The sequence below is a fragment of the Myotis daubentonii genome, chromosome 8 (assembly GCF_963259705.1).
Source record: "Myotis daubentonii chromosome 8, mMyoDau2.1, whole genome shotgun sequence".
Taxonomy (NCBI): Eukaryota; Metazoa; Chordata; class Mammalia; order Chiroptera; family Vespertilionidae; genus Myotis; species Myotis daubentonii.
The window spans coordinates 62,212,315-62,229,926 of NC_081847.1; the positions used below are offsets into that span (position 1 = coordinate 62,212,315).

The 17,612-nt window shown below is 38.5% G+C and overlaps 1 protein-coding gene across 5 annotated transcripts in view; it reads left to right on the plus strand.

Annotated features, from left to right (window-relative positions):
- The window catches only part of PTPRM (protein tyrosine phosphatase receptor type M), a 661,667-nt gene that overhangs the window by 293,000 nt on the left and 351,055 nt on the right, over positions 1-17,612 (plus strand). For all 5 annotated transcript variants that reach the window (XM_059706595.1, XM_059706597.1, XM_059706599.1 and 2 more), the window contains exon 5: positions 1,232-1,347. In XM_059706595.1, coding sequence (XP_059562578.1) covers positions 1,232-1,347 — 116 coding nt within the window. The remainder of the gene's footprint in view (positions 1-1,231; positions 1,348-17,612) is intronic.

Below are 17,612 nucleotides of genomic sequence, written 5' to 3' on the forward strand. Positions count from 1 at the left end.
AAAAGTGTCCAGATATGACCTAGACTTGTTGCCCATGAGGGAAAGCGGGCATGGCACAGACAAGTCATTGTAGTTATTGTCCAGCTTCATCCATACTTCCCAGAAGCTACTAGTGTCCTGTTCTCTTCCTTGTCTACTCCCTAACCCAGTGATGGCGAACCTTTTGAGCTCGGCGTGTCAGCATTTTGAAAAACCCTAACTCTGGTGCCGTGTCACATATAGAAATTTTTTGATATTTGCAACCATAGTAAAACAAAGACTTATATTTGATGTTTATTTTATATATTTAAATGCCATTTAACAAAGAAAAGTCAACCAAAAAAATGAGTTCGCGTGTCACCTCTGACACGTGTGTCATAGGTTCGCCATCACTGCCCTAACCTCTCCCATCCCCACCCATTGCTACTCTGTCACTCTCTCATTGTGATAAGAAAATTTTTCCTAAAAGTAAAAGTTATCATAAAATGTAATCCCTGACCTATCCTTCCAGTTCCTTGACACATGTTTTCAGTGTGCTGTGGAAATTGGTTTGTACTTCTCAGATCAAATAGTATTATCTTTTTCTAAAACAGCTGTCCCCTATGGACAGTGTATGTTATGAGACTTAGTGCCATTTAGCATTTGGAATTGTTCTTTCTTCTTGAATTGGAAATAAGAATTAGCAAAATTTACCATGTTATGGTGTCACAGCATAATTTCAGAGTCTGTCTATAGGGACAGTATTTTTGGTAACAGGAAAATATTATACAGGCAATGCTGCATACCAATTAGTTGTATTAAAATATATATTATGCACAGCTCTGACTTGGCTTAAAAAGTTTCCTTGACAACATCATTTAACTTCTTACTGTTCTTTTCATGTTGCTAGTATAAATATCTAATATGTTTTTGTTCAAAACATCAATTAGGCTTCAGTATAAGCTTTATTAATACAGATCTGTTATTACAAGAAGACTGCTGAGCTGTGATAATTTGCACAGCAGGAACAATAAAATATCTTCTTTCTGTTTGGTTCTATCCCAGAATACTTGGCTTTTTAATTTTTTTTTAACAGAGCCTTCCAGGATCTCTTTCACAATCATAATGAAATCTTTATAGCTCTGATAAGCAAAAGCATTGTTTTCTTCAAGGGTGAACAATGGGAAGGCCCGAAATTACAGATAGATTAAAAAAGGCACATATTAGTTCTAGATCCCCACTTCTAATATCTTTCATTGTTTTCTCCATGTAGCCAGAACCCCCCACTTCCTGAGGATTCAGAATGTGGAAGTGAATGCCGGCCAGTTTGCCACTTTCCAGTGCAGTGCCATCGGCAGGACCATGGCAGGGGACAGGCTCTGGTTGCAGGTACAGTAACTCATTTTACCAATTTATTAAAAGTCCAGTGGGAAGAGTACCTTCCCCCTGGGGAGGGGCCCAGAGAACTGGATCAGTGCCAGGTCCTAATGGAAGATGGATGGTGTGGGGAGTTGTCCGGTACCCTTTCTTCTTACTAAGTGGCCAGAATACTAAGAGTCCTAGATACACTAATTATTGTTTGTCACAGACCTTGTTTTGAATTTGTTTTTCCCCCTTTACTTGTGCTTAGCCATCTTGCTTTGAAGAGCTGATTGTCAAATTACTTTAAGAGCATCATATTAAAGTACAAATAGTACCCTCTTCCTACTTTTCCTCAAGAAAAATCCAAAAATTTCCTCTCCTCTCCTCTCCTCTCCTCTCCTCTCCTCTCCTCTCCTCTCCTCTCCTCTCCTCTCCTCTCCTCTCCTCTCCTCTCCTCTAATTTCTCTCTCTCTCTCTCTCTTTCTTTCTCTCTCTCTCTCTCTCTCTCTCTCTCTCTCTCTCTCACACACGTTTATTGGCCTTTTTGTAATGTGAATTTAGACAGCAATAAGTCCAAACTTAGACAACTTTAATAACACATCTTTTACCTTTAAGAATTTCAAGTAGACATTTTCCAGGGTATTCATAATTTGTGTGTTTTACAATCCTCAAATTTCTCTTGTGTATTTTGCATGGCAAATCATTTCAAGGTTAGATCCATGGTCTCAATGATTCTGACAAAATGAGTGACCTGGCCCCCTTTAACCCGAGTGTTACCCACTTTAGGCTCTAGGTTTCATTTACCCTCCCACGCAATTCTCTAATTTCATTCTTTTTCTTTCTTTCAAACATTGATGTGCAGGCTGCTCATTCTTCACTCTGAGTAGTGTTGACTTTCCCCCTTTCCTTTTTGGTTAATTATTTACTTACTAGAAGCCCGATGCACAAAATTCGTGCAAGAGCAGGCCTTCGCAACCCCGCTGCCTCAGCCCTCGCAGCCCTGGCTTCATCCTGAAGGTCGTCCAGACAGTCATTCCGCTGTTCAGCCACTCGGTCGATTTGCATATTACGCTTTTATTGTTATAGATTGTGTTTGCTACTGGGCTGCTTCATGTTCTAAGCCCTCTGTGTTCTATTCCTGTTCACCTTGGTTTCCACTCCCTGCAAACAGACTTTTCCTCTGTGCACATCACCTCTCCAACTTCTGTTATACCTCTTCTGCACTATAATAATGGTTGTGATGTGTTACATTTGCATGATACTCTATAATTTTCAATCCCTTACCCTTTTAATCACCACAACTGTAGTAAACGGCCATTTATATTCCTCTATTTCTGGGGAAAATGGAAGATAGCCAAATGTGCTATCCAAGATTAGTCAATAATGTGTTGGCAAATGGGGAATACATTCTGGAGGAGTCTTCTTAAGTATAGCTGGGTCCTCTGGACAATTCCTCACCCTTGTAACTTGATGTCACTCTCTTTTCTCATATCCTTCTGTCCCTGCTAGTGTCCCCTGGCCAGGAAGGAGGAATATGTGTAGAGCACTGAAATTGTACCTACCAAATTCATCTTTACTATTTCCTTCTCTCCAAACGTTGTACAATCATTATTTTAAAAGCTTTTGCAGTGTGTGAAAACTGTGCCTAACCCTGTTCTTCAGTATTTGACCTTTTCCTTTTTATCCCACTTTCCAATTATCTTACAATCTTGATGTTAGTGATTGAGAATTATTTTCTTAGTGGTTGTTTAGTATTAAATTCTGTCAAGATTCACTACTTATGGTAATTGATGAGACATTTTTAATTGGCATTTTTCACAATGCATTAACGACCTTTTAAAAATGAAAATATCCTTCTCATCTTTGATTTATCTCTAGAAATCTTAATTTTTATGGAAAATTTTTCTGATATTTATATTAATTTTACTTGAGAGAATACAATATAAAGTCTAAACTCTCTCCTCAACAGAGTCTTATATGTTCCCAAGATTTACATGCAAGTTGAGGGATTCAATTTGTTCTTTCTGCAAACTGGACTTGGGGTGCTCATGCTTAAACTTGAGCATTTCCTTGGGGGTTGGAGATCTTCAACTATTACAAAGTAGGGGGTTGTTTTAAAGAGAATCTCTCATGTTGTAGGGAGAAAGCTAGCTGCTATTTTGAACAAAAAAAAGGAGGGGGCTTAGTGCAGAGTTCTCAACCCTGACTCCACTACTCCACATGGAGAGGTTTGTTTGTTTGTTTGTTTGTTTGTTTTTGTTTGTTTGTTTGTTCATGTCCGGTCTATAACAGGATTCTGATTTAATTTGGTCTGGGGTAGGGCCTGCCCTCAATATTTTGTTAAAGATCTCCCAGGTAATTCCAGTGTGTGCTCAGGGTTGACAATCACTACTAGTCTGAAGCAAAGTGCAACACGTGTTTCAAGTTTGGAAAGGAAAAGGTAGCATAAGTTATAACTGGCACCTGTATTCCTTTCTGACTCTCATGATGAATTTCCCATATACAAGGTCTCCCCTGCTTTTGTTCTATTAAATTTAATCATTGTATTGGTAAATTGTTTTTATTATTAATCTATTAATGTTGTTGTCTATTGCCCAGTCCTTTATTGCTCTTGTTACCATCAGTGACTGCTTATTGCCTGCAGATTTCCACATGATTGTGTCCAGAAAGGGGTGACAAAGATAGAACTGTTATAGCTTTGAAATTCTAAGTGAAACTTAGTTTGTCCTGGACTCAGTATGCTATTTGGTTTGTGAATCTTTGCGATGTTAGAATAATTTTACTGTTAAATGGCTTATTTCCTGTGGTAAGATAGGCATTTTGTGGAGAGATGTTTATTTTTTAATAGCTGATGAAATAAGACTAGTGCCCTTCACTTGCAATCATGGTTTCTAATAACCTGTATGTGAGGAGTGGCGTCCAGTAGTCAGGAAGATGTGCAGCAGGTGATGGTTTCACAGAGCCCTCCTGCCCTCTCGGTGCTGTGCCCCAGTCCTTTGCCACAGGCCATTCTCTAGATGTGGAGAGAAGCAAACCTGGAATCATGGACCAGGTCTGTGTAGTCTATAGATATGACTATGGACATTTCTTCCTTATTACACTAATGTTATAACAGTTTAACAAAATGCTTGCCTGCATATAAACTCACTTACATCCTCAAAATAATTCTCAGATCCACGGGGGGAAATTGAATACAAACATTTTTTTTCAGTCATTTTATAATTTGAATCTTCCCAATAGTAAGTCAAGATTTAGAAATTAATCATGCATCTTTATTTGGGGAACATCAATGTTTTGGGTATCATCATTTACAATAATTTGTGTTACTTGTGCTAACATCTTTTGAGTTCTGCAATAGGTATTTTGCATAGAGTTTCATGGGTGTATGGAATGATCTTAAACTTCTTTTGTAGGTAAGGGGGTTGAGGGGCAGGGGTTGATTGTCTGAGGTCACAAAGTTAAATGGCAGACCTTGGAACAGTACATCTCTGTGTCTTACTTTTGCTTTGCTACTGATTAATTACACTCCACTATGCTGTCTTCTCATACCCCAATGCTAGGTGAAGAGGCCATATTCACTTACCACTTTATTACTAGAATTTGAATGTGACCGACATTCCATGATTAACATCAAGGAGCCTTCCTGACAAAATTAAAAAGCCCATATGTATTTCATGTACATATTGACCCACACCTAAGAAAAATGGTCAGTGGTTTGCTTGTTTTAAAATAGAGATTAAATATGATCACTGTCAGAGTCTTTCACAAAAATATAACAAATAAATCTGATGATGACACTAATGAAGAAATGTTTATGGTGAACAGATGCAGCCAATCTGTTTACATTTTCTTTGTTATATCTATGGGCCATACAGGTTATTGCCAAAATGGAATCAGTATTTGTAGAATACAGAACAACAGAATAAAACACAGTACATGAACATCTATTATTATAACTGCAAAGTACTTAAAACACCTTGCAGACAATTACAGTAGGAAGACAGCATAAAACTATTTTTTATAGTACAAAACTGATGTGCAATGGATTTCTTGAAGATACTTGCTATGCGCTATCAGATATGGCAGTCTATGCATACAATATTGATGTAACCATGGGAGATAATAAAATGAAATGTATTTGCAAAATCATTCAAGCACCCAAAACATAACCATATTTCTTGTTATTATCAACTTTCTGATCACTTGTGAAGCTTACATTAAAATATATATGTGTGTGTGTGTATGTATATATATATATATATATATATATATATATATATATATATCACTGAGAAGAGAAAAATGGAGTTTTAGATGTTCTTTTTTATACTTATAGATTATTTGCTGATGTACAATTTCTTAGTTATATATTTTTATGCAGTCCTTGACCCTTTAAGCTATATATGATTGTATTAAGTTGCTATGTTCTTTTTTAAGTATTTAAATTTTATTTTCCTACATGTGCTCGCTTTCGCTGAGAATTAATATTTATAATACCTATTTCAGCATTTTAATAAATAAAGATCATCACCAAAGACAGTGCTGATATCTATAAATCCGCAGCCTGTGCACATTCTTTTCCAGGAAACACAGGCATCTCTGCCTCATCTCCTATATCTGTTCAGTGTGGGCATTTTTTATAACTTCTGCTATTTAATTCATTTCTCATACATTGAAGAGGTTCCTCTATTTTTACTCTTCTTAGTGTCTTAGTCAGCTTGGGCTGCTTAAACGAACTCCCTTAAACTGGTGGCTTAAACAGCTGGCATTTATATATCACAGTTCTGGAGAGTGCAAGTGCAAGATCAGGGTGCCAGCATGCATGCAGGATTCTTAGTGAGGGCCACTCCCTGGCTTGAAGATAGCCTTATTCTCACTTTATCCTTGCAGAGAGAGAGAGAGAGAGAGAGAGAGAGAGAGAGAGAGAGAGAGAGAGAGAGAGAGAGAGAGAGAGAGAGAGAGAGAGATTGATTGATTAGATATCTGGGCTTGCCATGCCCATATAAAGACACTAATCCCATCATGATAGGGGCCCCACTCTCATGACTTCATCTAAACCTAATTATCTTCCAGAAGCCCAACCTCCAATGCCATCATATTGAGGATTAGGTTTCAGCACATGAATCTTGGGGGGACACAAATATTCCGTCTACAGCCTTCAGCTACAGCATCAAAATCAGAAGTGGGTGGGGCATGAAAGTGGTTCCGCCTCCAGAACAATGGCAGAAAGCAAGGAGGCAGTGGAGATGGGAGCAGTGAAGACGCCTTTTCAACAGTAGATGGATGGCCCCTTTCCTCAAGCCAGGGATTTACATGTGCATGTTGAGTGAAGAGCAGCTGGTGAAAAGAACCTTGAAAATAATCATTTTCTCTTGACAGATCTAGGAGCGCCTATCATTAAATGGCTTACTTTTTAGAATCACAAAATTATATAACATCTGAATTTAACGGAACAGGCTTTACATTAAATTCATTCGATTAATAAGAAAACAGAAGCCCAGAAAATGTTGGAAACTTTAACACAGTCATATATTATGTATTTATGTCACTTGGACATTTTTCTTCATTGCTCAACCTTGTATTTCAAGTAAAATTGGCATTTGGACCAAATATTCGTAGATTTACTGTGAAAATATCTTTGTTAACTTTAGAATCTTCATAATACAATATATTTGACTTTTTCTCTTTTAGCAGACAGCTTGGTGTTTATTAGAAGTAAGGCATCAGAGTAGTATTTCAAAATGATGTCATAACATGCATCAGTTTGTAGGAATAGAAAAGAAAATCGAGTGGCGTTATCGTGAAGAACTCGTTAAAAATGATGGTTGCAACACAGCATCTAGAATAATACCTGTCACATAACATGTACTCAGTAAATACCAGCTCATGGCACTTGGCTTGCTGACTGCCTAAAGAAATCCTGTGTCTCTCCCCCAGGTGAATCTCAAAGGTCCAGAGTTGACCAGGAAAACTGGCACAAACTCTGTCTGACTTTCTAGGGCACTTGTTTTGGGTTCATTTCCAGAGGAATGGTCTTTGAGGAGAGAGGGCCATATAGAACATAGTGGCACTTCCTGCTATTTTAGAATATAGGGCAAATATCATTCAAAGTTAGAGTAATTTTAGAAGCAAATGTGTTCAATAATATATTGTCTTTTCAAGCCCCTTTTCCTAGGCAGGTTAATTCTCTATTATAAAATTTGTTCTCTAATTCCCCTTCTAAAATTTTTTCTTGCCATAGGACCTCAGTTAAGTGTAATAGCAATAAACATCTATTAAGGATAATTTGAATTCTCACCATGACAACAGATCTTTGTCACAGTAATTGATGAATGAAACCTACCCCACTCATTTTTTTGTATGACATGTAATTCAATATGAGCTCTTAATTTTAGAAGCTTCGTTTTCTAAAAATACTATTCAGTTGGGATCAAAACATTTTTAGTTGTTGGGCCAGAGATATTTTTGATAGTTTGATATATAATTCCACTTAACTGAGTATAAGCTACCCAATTGTGAAAAAAGTATTTTCACCAACGTAATAGATTTCTCTCATTCCCTTTCTGAGCTCAGATCGTTGTGGACCTGTTTTTGAGAGAAAAGAAAACTCTTGAGATTTTGCAACTTAAAATTATTCTCATAAAATAGCTACTCTGACCTATAGGATTTTGCTAAAAATATGAATAAATTATAAATTGAATTAATACCATTTACATTACTGACTTCAACAGATATGTTTGAAATAAAATAATTACAATTCCATTTACTGGACACCACTGTGTGTGAGGTGCTCTGATAGGCTATGTTCAGGCTCCTTTCCCCCCCCCCCCCCCCGAACTGATCCCTAGGAGAACTCTCTTTCTTACATGCCCATTTTTAGAAGGAATTTAGGCTCAGGAAGTTTCAGTCATATTATCCCCCCAGTGGCCCATTGCTAGCAACAGGAGCTGGGATTTGAACCAGGCCATGCAAGTCCAGAATCTGCATTCTTAACCATACTGCCTCTTGCATAGTACAAAGACGTAAGTATTTCCTCATGGATTCATAAGCATCATGTAGTGATTGATGTAAGCGATACTTTTTATCAGAATTTAAAATTAAAGTTATATTTGCATGTGTGGAATTTTGCTTTGGCTTTTGTGCTAAGGGATGTATATATTTGGTCAACTTTTCTTGGTGGCTTTTAGTTTCATTTATAGATAATCAGGGGAAAAGTTACAAGTGTATATGAGAACAATTTTGCCATCCTATATAATAAAAGGCTAATATGCAAATTGTCCCCTCAACCAGGAGTTCAACCAGGAGGCAGGGCTGGCTGCCAACCACACTCGGCCCCTCCCCCTGGCTGGTCCCACCCTGATGGGGGGGGCAGTTGGGGGCGGGGCCGGCCATCCAACCTCCCATGTCCCCTCCCCGTGCCAGACCTCACCTGTGCATGAATTCATGCACTGGGCCTCTAGTTCCAAATAAAAGCCATAAAAGTGATTTGAAAAGAAGTAAAATTACAGTTCCCTGGGCAAGCTTAACTTGGGTATTTTATACCATATATATTAAACCATAAATTTAACATCACTTACCATCATAGAAAATATCAGGAATGCATAAAAAGGACTGTCTCTGGTTGCTATAGGAACCATTTGCTCCTTAAAGTTATGAGTTGTTAAAATCTCATGCATTATTGTTCATATATATGATACAATATTGAGCATTCAGACTGAAAATATCAAAGCCTTATTATGTGTTTTCATTTAGTATGATTTTGGATTACCTTAATTTGAAGGTTAAGATTTATTTTACATTGATGAAATAGTATGACATGTCTAGGGAGATTCTAGGAGAAATAAATTGTACTTTGTGATATTACCTGACTTAGTCAAAGGAGATACAAGCAGCTGGTGTTTTGAGTAGGATGCACCAGGTAAAGTGGGAGGAGCATTAGGATTTCTCCTCCAATGCAACCTGAAGGTCTCTGGGCCAGGATATGAAATTGAACTTGGAAAATTGCAGGTCAGGCTAATTGTTTGTTTTTGACCCAAGAACCATGAAAGCATTTATTATTTTTTTCATTTTATCAAAAGGTTCATTTGTTTATCTTGCTTCCAAGAATCTGCAGTTCTGTCATGAAAAGGAAAGGCGGAAATGGTCATGCTTCAGAATTCCCCTGATCGAGGTTCCAGGATACTAACACTGCTCAGCCTCTTCTGTCTCCTTTTAGAGATCCAGGCCTTGGATCAAGGGTCCTGGAGAGTTCGGACACTGTTAGGATCTCTAGGTTGTTTCTCTCTGTCTCTTCTTTCAGGAAGAGAAGGGAAAAACGGACAGTGGTTCAGCTGGGAGATTTATGAATCTGCCTTAGGTGGCCTTGAAAGTCCTAGAAAATTTTCAGTCTAGAAATCTGGAAGTAGGTTCCAAGTAAAGAGGGAGGAAAGTTTACTAAGGTCCTTCGTTGAGATGGAAAGAAAATTTGACAACTTTTGTTGGGTTTTAATTTTCAAAATCTCCTTAGGACCATAGAAGTAGAATAGAGAACAAATCATGCGCCCAGCGTGACCCAGTTTGAGACAAGGCCATGGACATCTCTGAGTGGCACACAGTCACAGCGAGGAAGTTTCTACAGAGGATGAACTTTGAAATCATGAAGCAGGCCATTGTTCTCTTCTGCATCTCTCCTGCTTATATAAATGCCATCCTTCATTCCCTTCAGTCAAAGGAAAGAGTGTTGGCTATTGCCCAAGTGTAATAAAATTATGTTTGTCTGTGTTATAAGAAGTGATGTACACCAACCACAAAGGAAAAGTGGCAAATTATGTAGTTTCTGTTTATTCTTAAAATTTGAAAGCTAATTATGACTTTCATTCAAGAAATGAATATTACACACATCCCGTGTGCTAGATATGTGATTGTTACTTATGAAAATGCTGCTGCAGAATAAGGCAGCTACCTACCCCTAGGATATGGTCTCCTTTGCCAAACTGTCTTTTCACTCCTATTGAGGTGGTACCTTTACCATATAAATGGCTTGATTCTTTTGCAGGAAGTAAACGATACCTGGACAAAATGGTTCTTTGATTCATGTAGCACTGGAGTATGTATAAGCCAGCAGCAAAACCATCATTTTTTCCTGGAGAAATAATCATGGTTAAAATAGTCATTCAGAAATAGAAACATGGGAGATTACTTTCTAATTGCTTCTTTGAAGAAAAGTTTTTTACTTTTATTATAGAAATTTTAAATACATTCAGAGGCAGAGAGAATATTATATTCAGCATCCAATTTTAACAAGTAACAATATGTGGCCAATTGCTTCATCTATATTTCCACCTGCTTCCCGTCTGATTATTTTGAAGCAGTCTCAGTCGTCTTGCATTTAACTTGTAAATGTTTCTCTAAAATAGGAGTTGGCAAACTTTTTCTGTAAAAGACCAGATAGCAAGTTTTGCAGGCCAGTCTTTGTCGCAGCTATTCAATTCTTCCAATGTAGCAGGAAAGCAGCCACAAACAACACATATAAGGAATGAGTGCGGCTGAGTTCAGTACAGCTTTATGTATGGACACTGAAATTCAAGTGTCATATAAGTTTCATTGTCACAAAATATTATTCTTGTGATTTTTTTCTACCATTAAAAATGTAAAAGCTATTCTTAATTTGTGAGCTGTACAAAGCAGGGCAGTGGCAGAGGCGGTGGGGCACAGATTTGGCCCCAGACCCCTGCTCTAAAAGATAAGAACCCTTAAAATCATAATAATTAGTCACTATGTAAGCCTTAGATAAACAGTCTTCACATTTCCTTGGCTGACTTATAACTTCATTCCTTTTAGCAGATTCTGATTATTTGCATTGTGATTGCATTATGTTTATGCTTTGAAACTGTATGATTATACCCTAAGTCCTTTTTTATCATAGGTTCTCCATCCATTTCTCCTTATTTATGGTGGTTGTTAGTGTTGTTGAAACTGTGTTTGTCCTCTTCAGTTTTCCATATCTTGAATTTTGCTCATTGCCTTCTGGTAGTGTCATTTAATCTGTTCTGACTAATATTGTATTTCTAGCATACTATGGCTCCTTTTGTGATCTTATCATTCATTGATGATTATTCCTAGGTTTATTAATTAATTGAGGGTTGGGCTGCAGAATGGCTCAATTATAGCAGTCATTTTTGTTTAGTAGCTAGAATACTTCTAAAAAGAACTCTTTGCCCTGACTGGTTTGGCTCAGTGTATAGAGCGTCAGCCTGCGGACTCAAGGGTCCTGGGTTTGATTCCAGTCAAGGGCATGTACCTTGGTTGCAGGCACACCCCCAGTGGTGGGTATGCAGGAGGCAGCTGATCGATGTTCCTCTCTCATCGATGTTTCTAATTCTCTCTCCCTCTCCCTTCCTCTCTGTAAAAAATCAATAAAATATATTTTTTAAAAAATAAAAAGAACTCTTTCATATCAACTATTTGGTTACCCTGATATATAAATCATAAAGGGAAGATGGCATAAATACTTGATACTTTGTTGTTGTTGTTGTTTTTTAGCAAGTTTCCAAAATAATGATGTAATTCACTGACATTACCTGAAAGTGACCAAGTGGGTTATTAATATTATTGTCATTGTTTTCATTGGCATTATCATCAACTTGTAGATTGAACACATTTGATGTATTTTGATCCATGATACTTATTATCCTTATTGCTGCTCAAATCTTCCACACCTAAACAGTGGGGCGTACTCAGCGTGGATGATCCCTGCCCTGGGCCATCTGAAATGGCTTTCTTGCTTTCTGGTGTGACAGTATATTCCAGGCTTTTTTTTTTTTTTTTTTTTCATTTTCCACCTTAATGACCTAGAATCAGCTATTTTTTCAGGGAGTCCTGATTCTTTTTTAGTGGGAATTGGTCATTAGAAATTATAATCTGACCATAGAGGTACTCATTACTGCTATTTAATTCTTCTGGATCTTCCCATCAGACAGAGCTAGAATATATACACATGTACACATTCACACATTTAAAAATAAAATCTGTGACCTGAGGTCATTCTGATAATTCCAATTCAGAACTACAGGGCTTTCAGCCTCCATTATCTTGTATCTTTATCTTTTCTCAACTATGTCTTCTGAAAGAGTTGTGTATTTTAATGCATATTGATTGAGGAAAAGTGATGTTCTTAGCAGGCCATGTTTATGACTAGCCTAGTCTTTTAATCATGGATGGTTACTCAGGCACTGCCATCTTCCTCATATTAGAGTGCCATTATTATAGTTTTGAAATAAACAGGGTCAAGTCCCTGCCTTCCACACCCAAACCTTTAGCCCAAAAGGAATGTTAGTCAGTGTCAGGCTCATTAGTCTGATGAGGCTTGGTTAATTCAGTCAAGAGTTGAATATTGCCCTATCTGGTTTGGCTCAGTGGATAGAGAGTTGGCCTGCAGACTGAAGGGTCCCAGGTTTGATTCCAGTCAAAGGCACATGCCCGGGTTGCGGGTTTGATCCCCAGTAGGGGGCATGCAGGAGGCAGCCGATCCATGATTCTCTCTCATCATTGATGTTTCTATCTCTCTCCCTCTCCCTTCCTCTTTGAAATCAATAAAAATGTATTTTTAAAAAAGAGTTGAATGTTTATTTTAATACTAAAGAACTTCTGATTTCATTGATATTCATAATTACTGCACTTATTATGTATATCCTATATTATTTGGATGAACTTTTAGATGAAACTTAGACACAAGTTGACTAAATAATATTATTCAAATATTACATATATATAATGAAATGAACTATATATATCAAAATGAGGTTCTAAATTTCTATAATCAATTTTTTTACTCAAACACACTTATAAAGGCTATATGTTCAAATAATTTATCACTTTGGATGTCTGCATATTACTTGGCTATATCCATTAGTTAATTAAAGTATGCTTGTGAATATATATTTATAGTACATGATAATGTAAGTAAGGACTTCTGTTTCCAAATTGATAAATATTTGGGTTAGCTTGGTTATGGCCTAGAAATCAAAGGTGAGTACTATCTCTTTTTTTAATTAAAATAAAAATATATGCGCTCCAGAAAGTAGATTTGCTGAGGCATTCAATTGTTGGATTTAGATTACATAAAATGTTTCAAACAAAATTATTCCAGGCACTGTTGATACTATTTGTGAACCCAGTGTTAAGAATTTCAATCAGTATCTTACAAATGAGCATATTGTAAAGTGGGATAATAGAGACTATTTTCCCTATTGAATAAATGAGAATGCAATTTAATCCCCACCTGTATGGCTAAGGAAGGGTGACTGGCCCATATCTCCTCTAAGCTTTTGCACTCAGAGGGGCTACAAATTGCCTGGGATTGATTAATTTTCTCCAAGTGCTGCTAACTTCCTGGACCTCAATTTCTTTCAATCATTGCCCTGATTATTGCAGAACTATTTCGGAAAGCCTTAATATGTATCTTTTTGCTGGTAAATTACTGCTCATTTAGAAGTCCTAGAGTTAGTCCACTGCACAAAGAAGGTTGTAAGTCTAATTTAAATAACTGTAAGTACTTTTTTTTTCTAGTTTGCTCAGATTGAAATACATGCATGGTTAAAGATTCTCTTGTGTTTATAAAAAACTGTATTTAACCCACCAAGATCATTTCCTCTCACAAATGACCATTATGGTGGTTTCATTAAGTTAACAATCAGTCAGCATTTTTTTTAACAACCCTGGACATTCAGATGCCATGCTTTGCTCTGAGCATGGGGTTTTGTTCTCAGCAATTGGGCCCTAGGCTCGCTCTTCCAGTGACCTCTGAGATTGTAGAGAACAAAAGGAATGCCCATCCTTGGTGATTTCTCATTGTCCTGCTGTAATGGTATTAAGAACATAGTGCTACTGTCCTTAACAGGACTGCCTCCTAATAGTGAAAATTGAGCTAAAACTGGCCGACAGATTTACTCTCTCTACCCAAATGTATATTTTCATCATTTTATTCTGCCAGAATAATAAAGCATTTCCCCTGGATGCTCAGGAGTACTGGAGGCTCTGAGCCCATTGACCTGTCCAGTCATCCCTGTCATGTGGAAAGGCACACAGGGAAGGGGATTCATGTGCTGTTTCACACCTCCTTGCATCAGTGAAAACTGATGGACACTGTTACCTACACGTCCCTGTTTAATTCTGACCAGAGGAAGGCTATCTGGGGACCAAATGGCATTTCAAAATCAAATTCATCAGTCATCCATTCAATGCCTAAATCCCTTTTAATATTACCATCAGCCCTCCCTAGGATGCACCAGGCATGGTGTTCATGCTGGAGAAACAGCAATAAAAATCCTGGCAAAGATCCCTGCCTTTGTCGAACTGTATTCTAGTAGGAGGAAATAGCCAATGACTATAACAAGTAAGAAAGTAGTATGTTAGCAAGTGATCAGTTGCATTCAGGAAAAGCTAGTCAGGACATAGGGGTAAGCAGTTGCCATGCAGATCAGGTTTCAGTGTTAAATCCAGGGTCTGCGTAGGCCTCCCCGAGAATATATTTGAGCCGTGATTGGAAGGACATGGAATTAACTGCCTGGATAAGTTGGGGAGAGCATTCTAGGAGGACCAAGGCAGAGGCCCCTAAGGAGGATTGTACCGGGTGGTAAAGAGACATAGGAGCCTGGCTATGGCTGGAGCTGAGGCAACAGAGGAGTAGTGGGGGGCCATGGCAGAGTGATAGTGGAGTTGGCAGGTGGGGGGAGGGAGGGTGATGGTGGATGCGGGTGGGTAAGACGGGCTGTGTACATTCTTGGAGGTCACTCTTTTATTCCCAAATCTAAAAACTGAACGCTCTCCATATCTCATTTAATAGCAAAACCTGCCCATTTTTGTAATTCATATGGTGACAGATATGACCTGAACTGACGTGAAGCTACTGATGACCTCTGTTTTTCCTCCTGATAGTCAATATTCATATCTTTTGATACAGAAATACCAATGTGTCTGGTTAGAGGGTGCTGACTCAGGCTCTCCTGAGAACATCACATAATATACAGTATATGCACCTTTATAAAATTAAAAATATACTAAATTCGGAGGTACATTTTACCCAAGAGTTTCAGGTAAGTGATAGAGCCCCATGGCCATGACATTCAAGTACAGATCCTGTTTCACATGGCCTGGTCTTTCGGTGTCTTAGAGGTCCTGAAATAAGCTCTCCTCTCCCTCTGGAGTTCTGTTTCTCAGCACTTACTAGCTCTTCACCTATGGAGAAGACCAGCCCGTCAGTGTCCTGCTCACATTCCTCTGAGCAAGCCTACTGCTCGTTTGCTTCTCAGAGCGCGGGCTGCCAGGAACATATGCTGTCTTCTGGGAGTGTCTCCTTGCACCACCTCTCCAGATAGTTTATATTAATACAACTGAAAATTGAATTATATATTTTAAAAAATTTCTGATTTATCTTTATTGTTGAAAGTATTATAGATGTCCCCATTTCCCCCCCCCATTGGTCCCTTCTACCCTGCCCCTACCTCCCCACGCCTTCACCACACTATTATCTGTGTCCATGGGTTATGCATATATGCAAATAAGTTCTTTGGTTAATCTCTTTCCACCCCCACCCACCTCGAAATATTCATATACCTTTAAGTGATGAAGGTGTTCCTAAGTATCTACTTGCAAAGTCTGATTTAATAAGGAGGAAGTACACTATTGATTTGCATTTATTTATATTTATGACTATCTTGTTAAATTTATTGTTTGGCTTTGTTGAAGTCTTTCTTTAATCCCATTTAATTCATTCATGTTGATTGTCAAAGGCATTAATAGTACATGTTGGAGGAAATCAGGAAATAACCTGAGCCAAAGCTCCAGAAACCTAAGATCCGCCTCCACGCTGATGAGCAGCTATGTGCTCTGGTGGCTCACAGGTTTCTTGTGCACACCGCTTGCCTGTCATTAGTCCCATATTACTCTCCTCTTGTCCACAGCGATAACAAAGTGAAGAGCGAGATCTCTCTCTCCACCCAGTGCTTTGTGGACATTCTCTCATTTTTCCTCCATTAACCCATTCATGGTAAATGCCTTATACAGCTGTATCATTTTTTATCTTTTATACCACATTTTACTGGACCTTTTCTATATTTAGGAACACAAATATTGCCATTGTATTGCAATGGCCTACAGTGTTCAGTATAGTAACATGTTGTACAGGCTTTTAGCCTAGGCTATACCATATATTCTAGGTATGCAGTAGGCTACTACACCATCTAGTTTTGTGTAAGTACTCTGTGATGTTCACACAAGGATGAAATTGACTATCAACACATTTCTCAGAATGTATCCCCATTGTTAAGCAATGCATTACTTTATATCTTCGTAAAACCCCAGGTTTTTTTTTATTATCCTGATGCTCATTGTATTAGTGTCCTATTGCTGCTATAACAAATTACCACAAATTTAGTAGCGTTATGATCATACAGATCTGGAGGTGAGAGGTCCTAAAATAAGGTGATGGTATGGCTGGCTCCTTCTGAAAGCTGTCAAGGAGAAGCTGTTCCTTGCCTTTTATAGCTTCTAGAGACTGCCTTCATTACTTGCTCATGGTCTCTTCCTCCATCTTCAAACTCATCACTCCAGCCTTTGCTTCTGTGGCCACATCTTCTACTGCATTTGACTCCCCTACCTTCCTCTTATGTTGTGATGACATTGGACATACCTGGTTAATCTAGCTTAATTTTCCCATCGCCAGATCCTTATTTTAATCAGCTCTGCAAACTGTGTAAAGGAACATATTCACAGGTTCTGGGAACCAGGAAATAGATGTCTTTGAGGGCCATTATTCTGCCTACCACAATAGTGGGCAATGTTACTAACGAGGGACATGCTGAGCCTAAAATATTCTTTCATTTTCCTATTGGTTTCCCTGTGAAAGATTAGTTGTCCAGTTTTAGGGCCTGGGATATAAATCTGTTCACTTAACAACCTCATTTTTCTGTTCTACCAATGCCACATTTTTTTCCACTGAGGCTATTATTATTCACTAGGGGCCTGGTGCACGAAATTCGTGCACTGGGTGTGTGTCGGGGGGGAGTGTCCCTCAGCCCAGCCTGCCCCCTCTCATATACTGGGAGCCCTCAGGCGTTGACCCCCATCACCCTCCGATCGCCTGATTGGCCCCTTGCCCAGGCCTGACGCCTCCTCCAGAGGTGTCAGGCTTGGACAGGGGACCCCCATCTCCCCCTGATCACTGGCTCTGGCCCCCGCCCAGGCCTGATGCCTCGGCCAGAGGAGTTGACCCTCATCACCCTCTGATCACCAATCACCGGATCGGCCCCTTGACC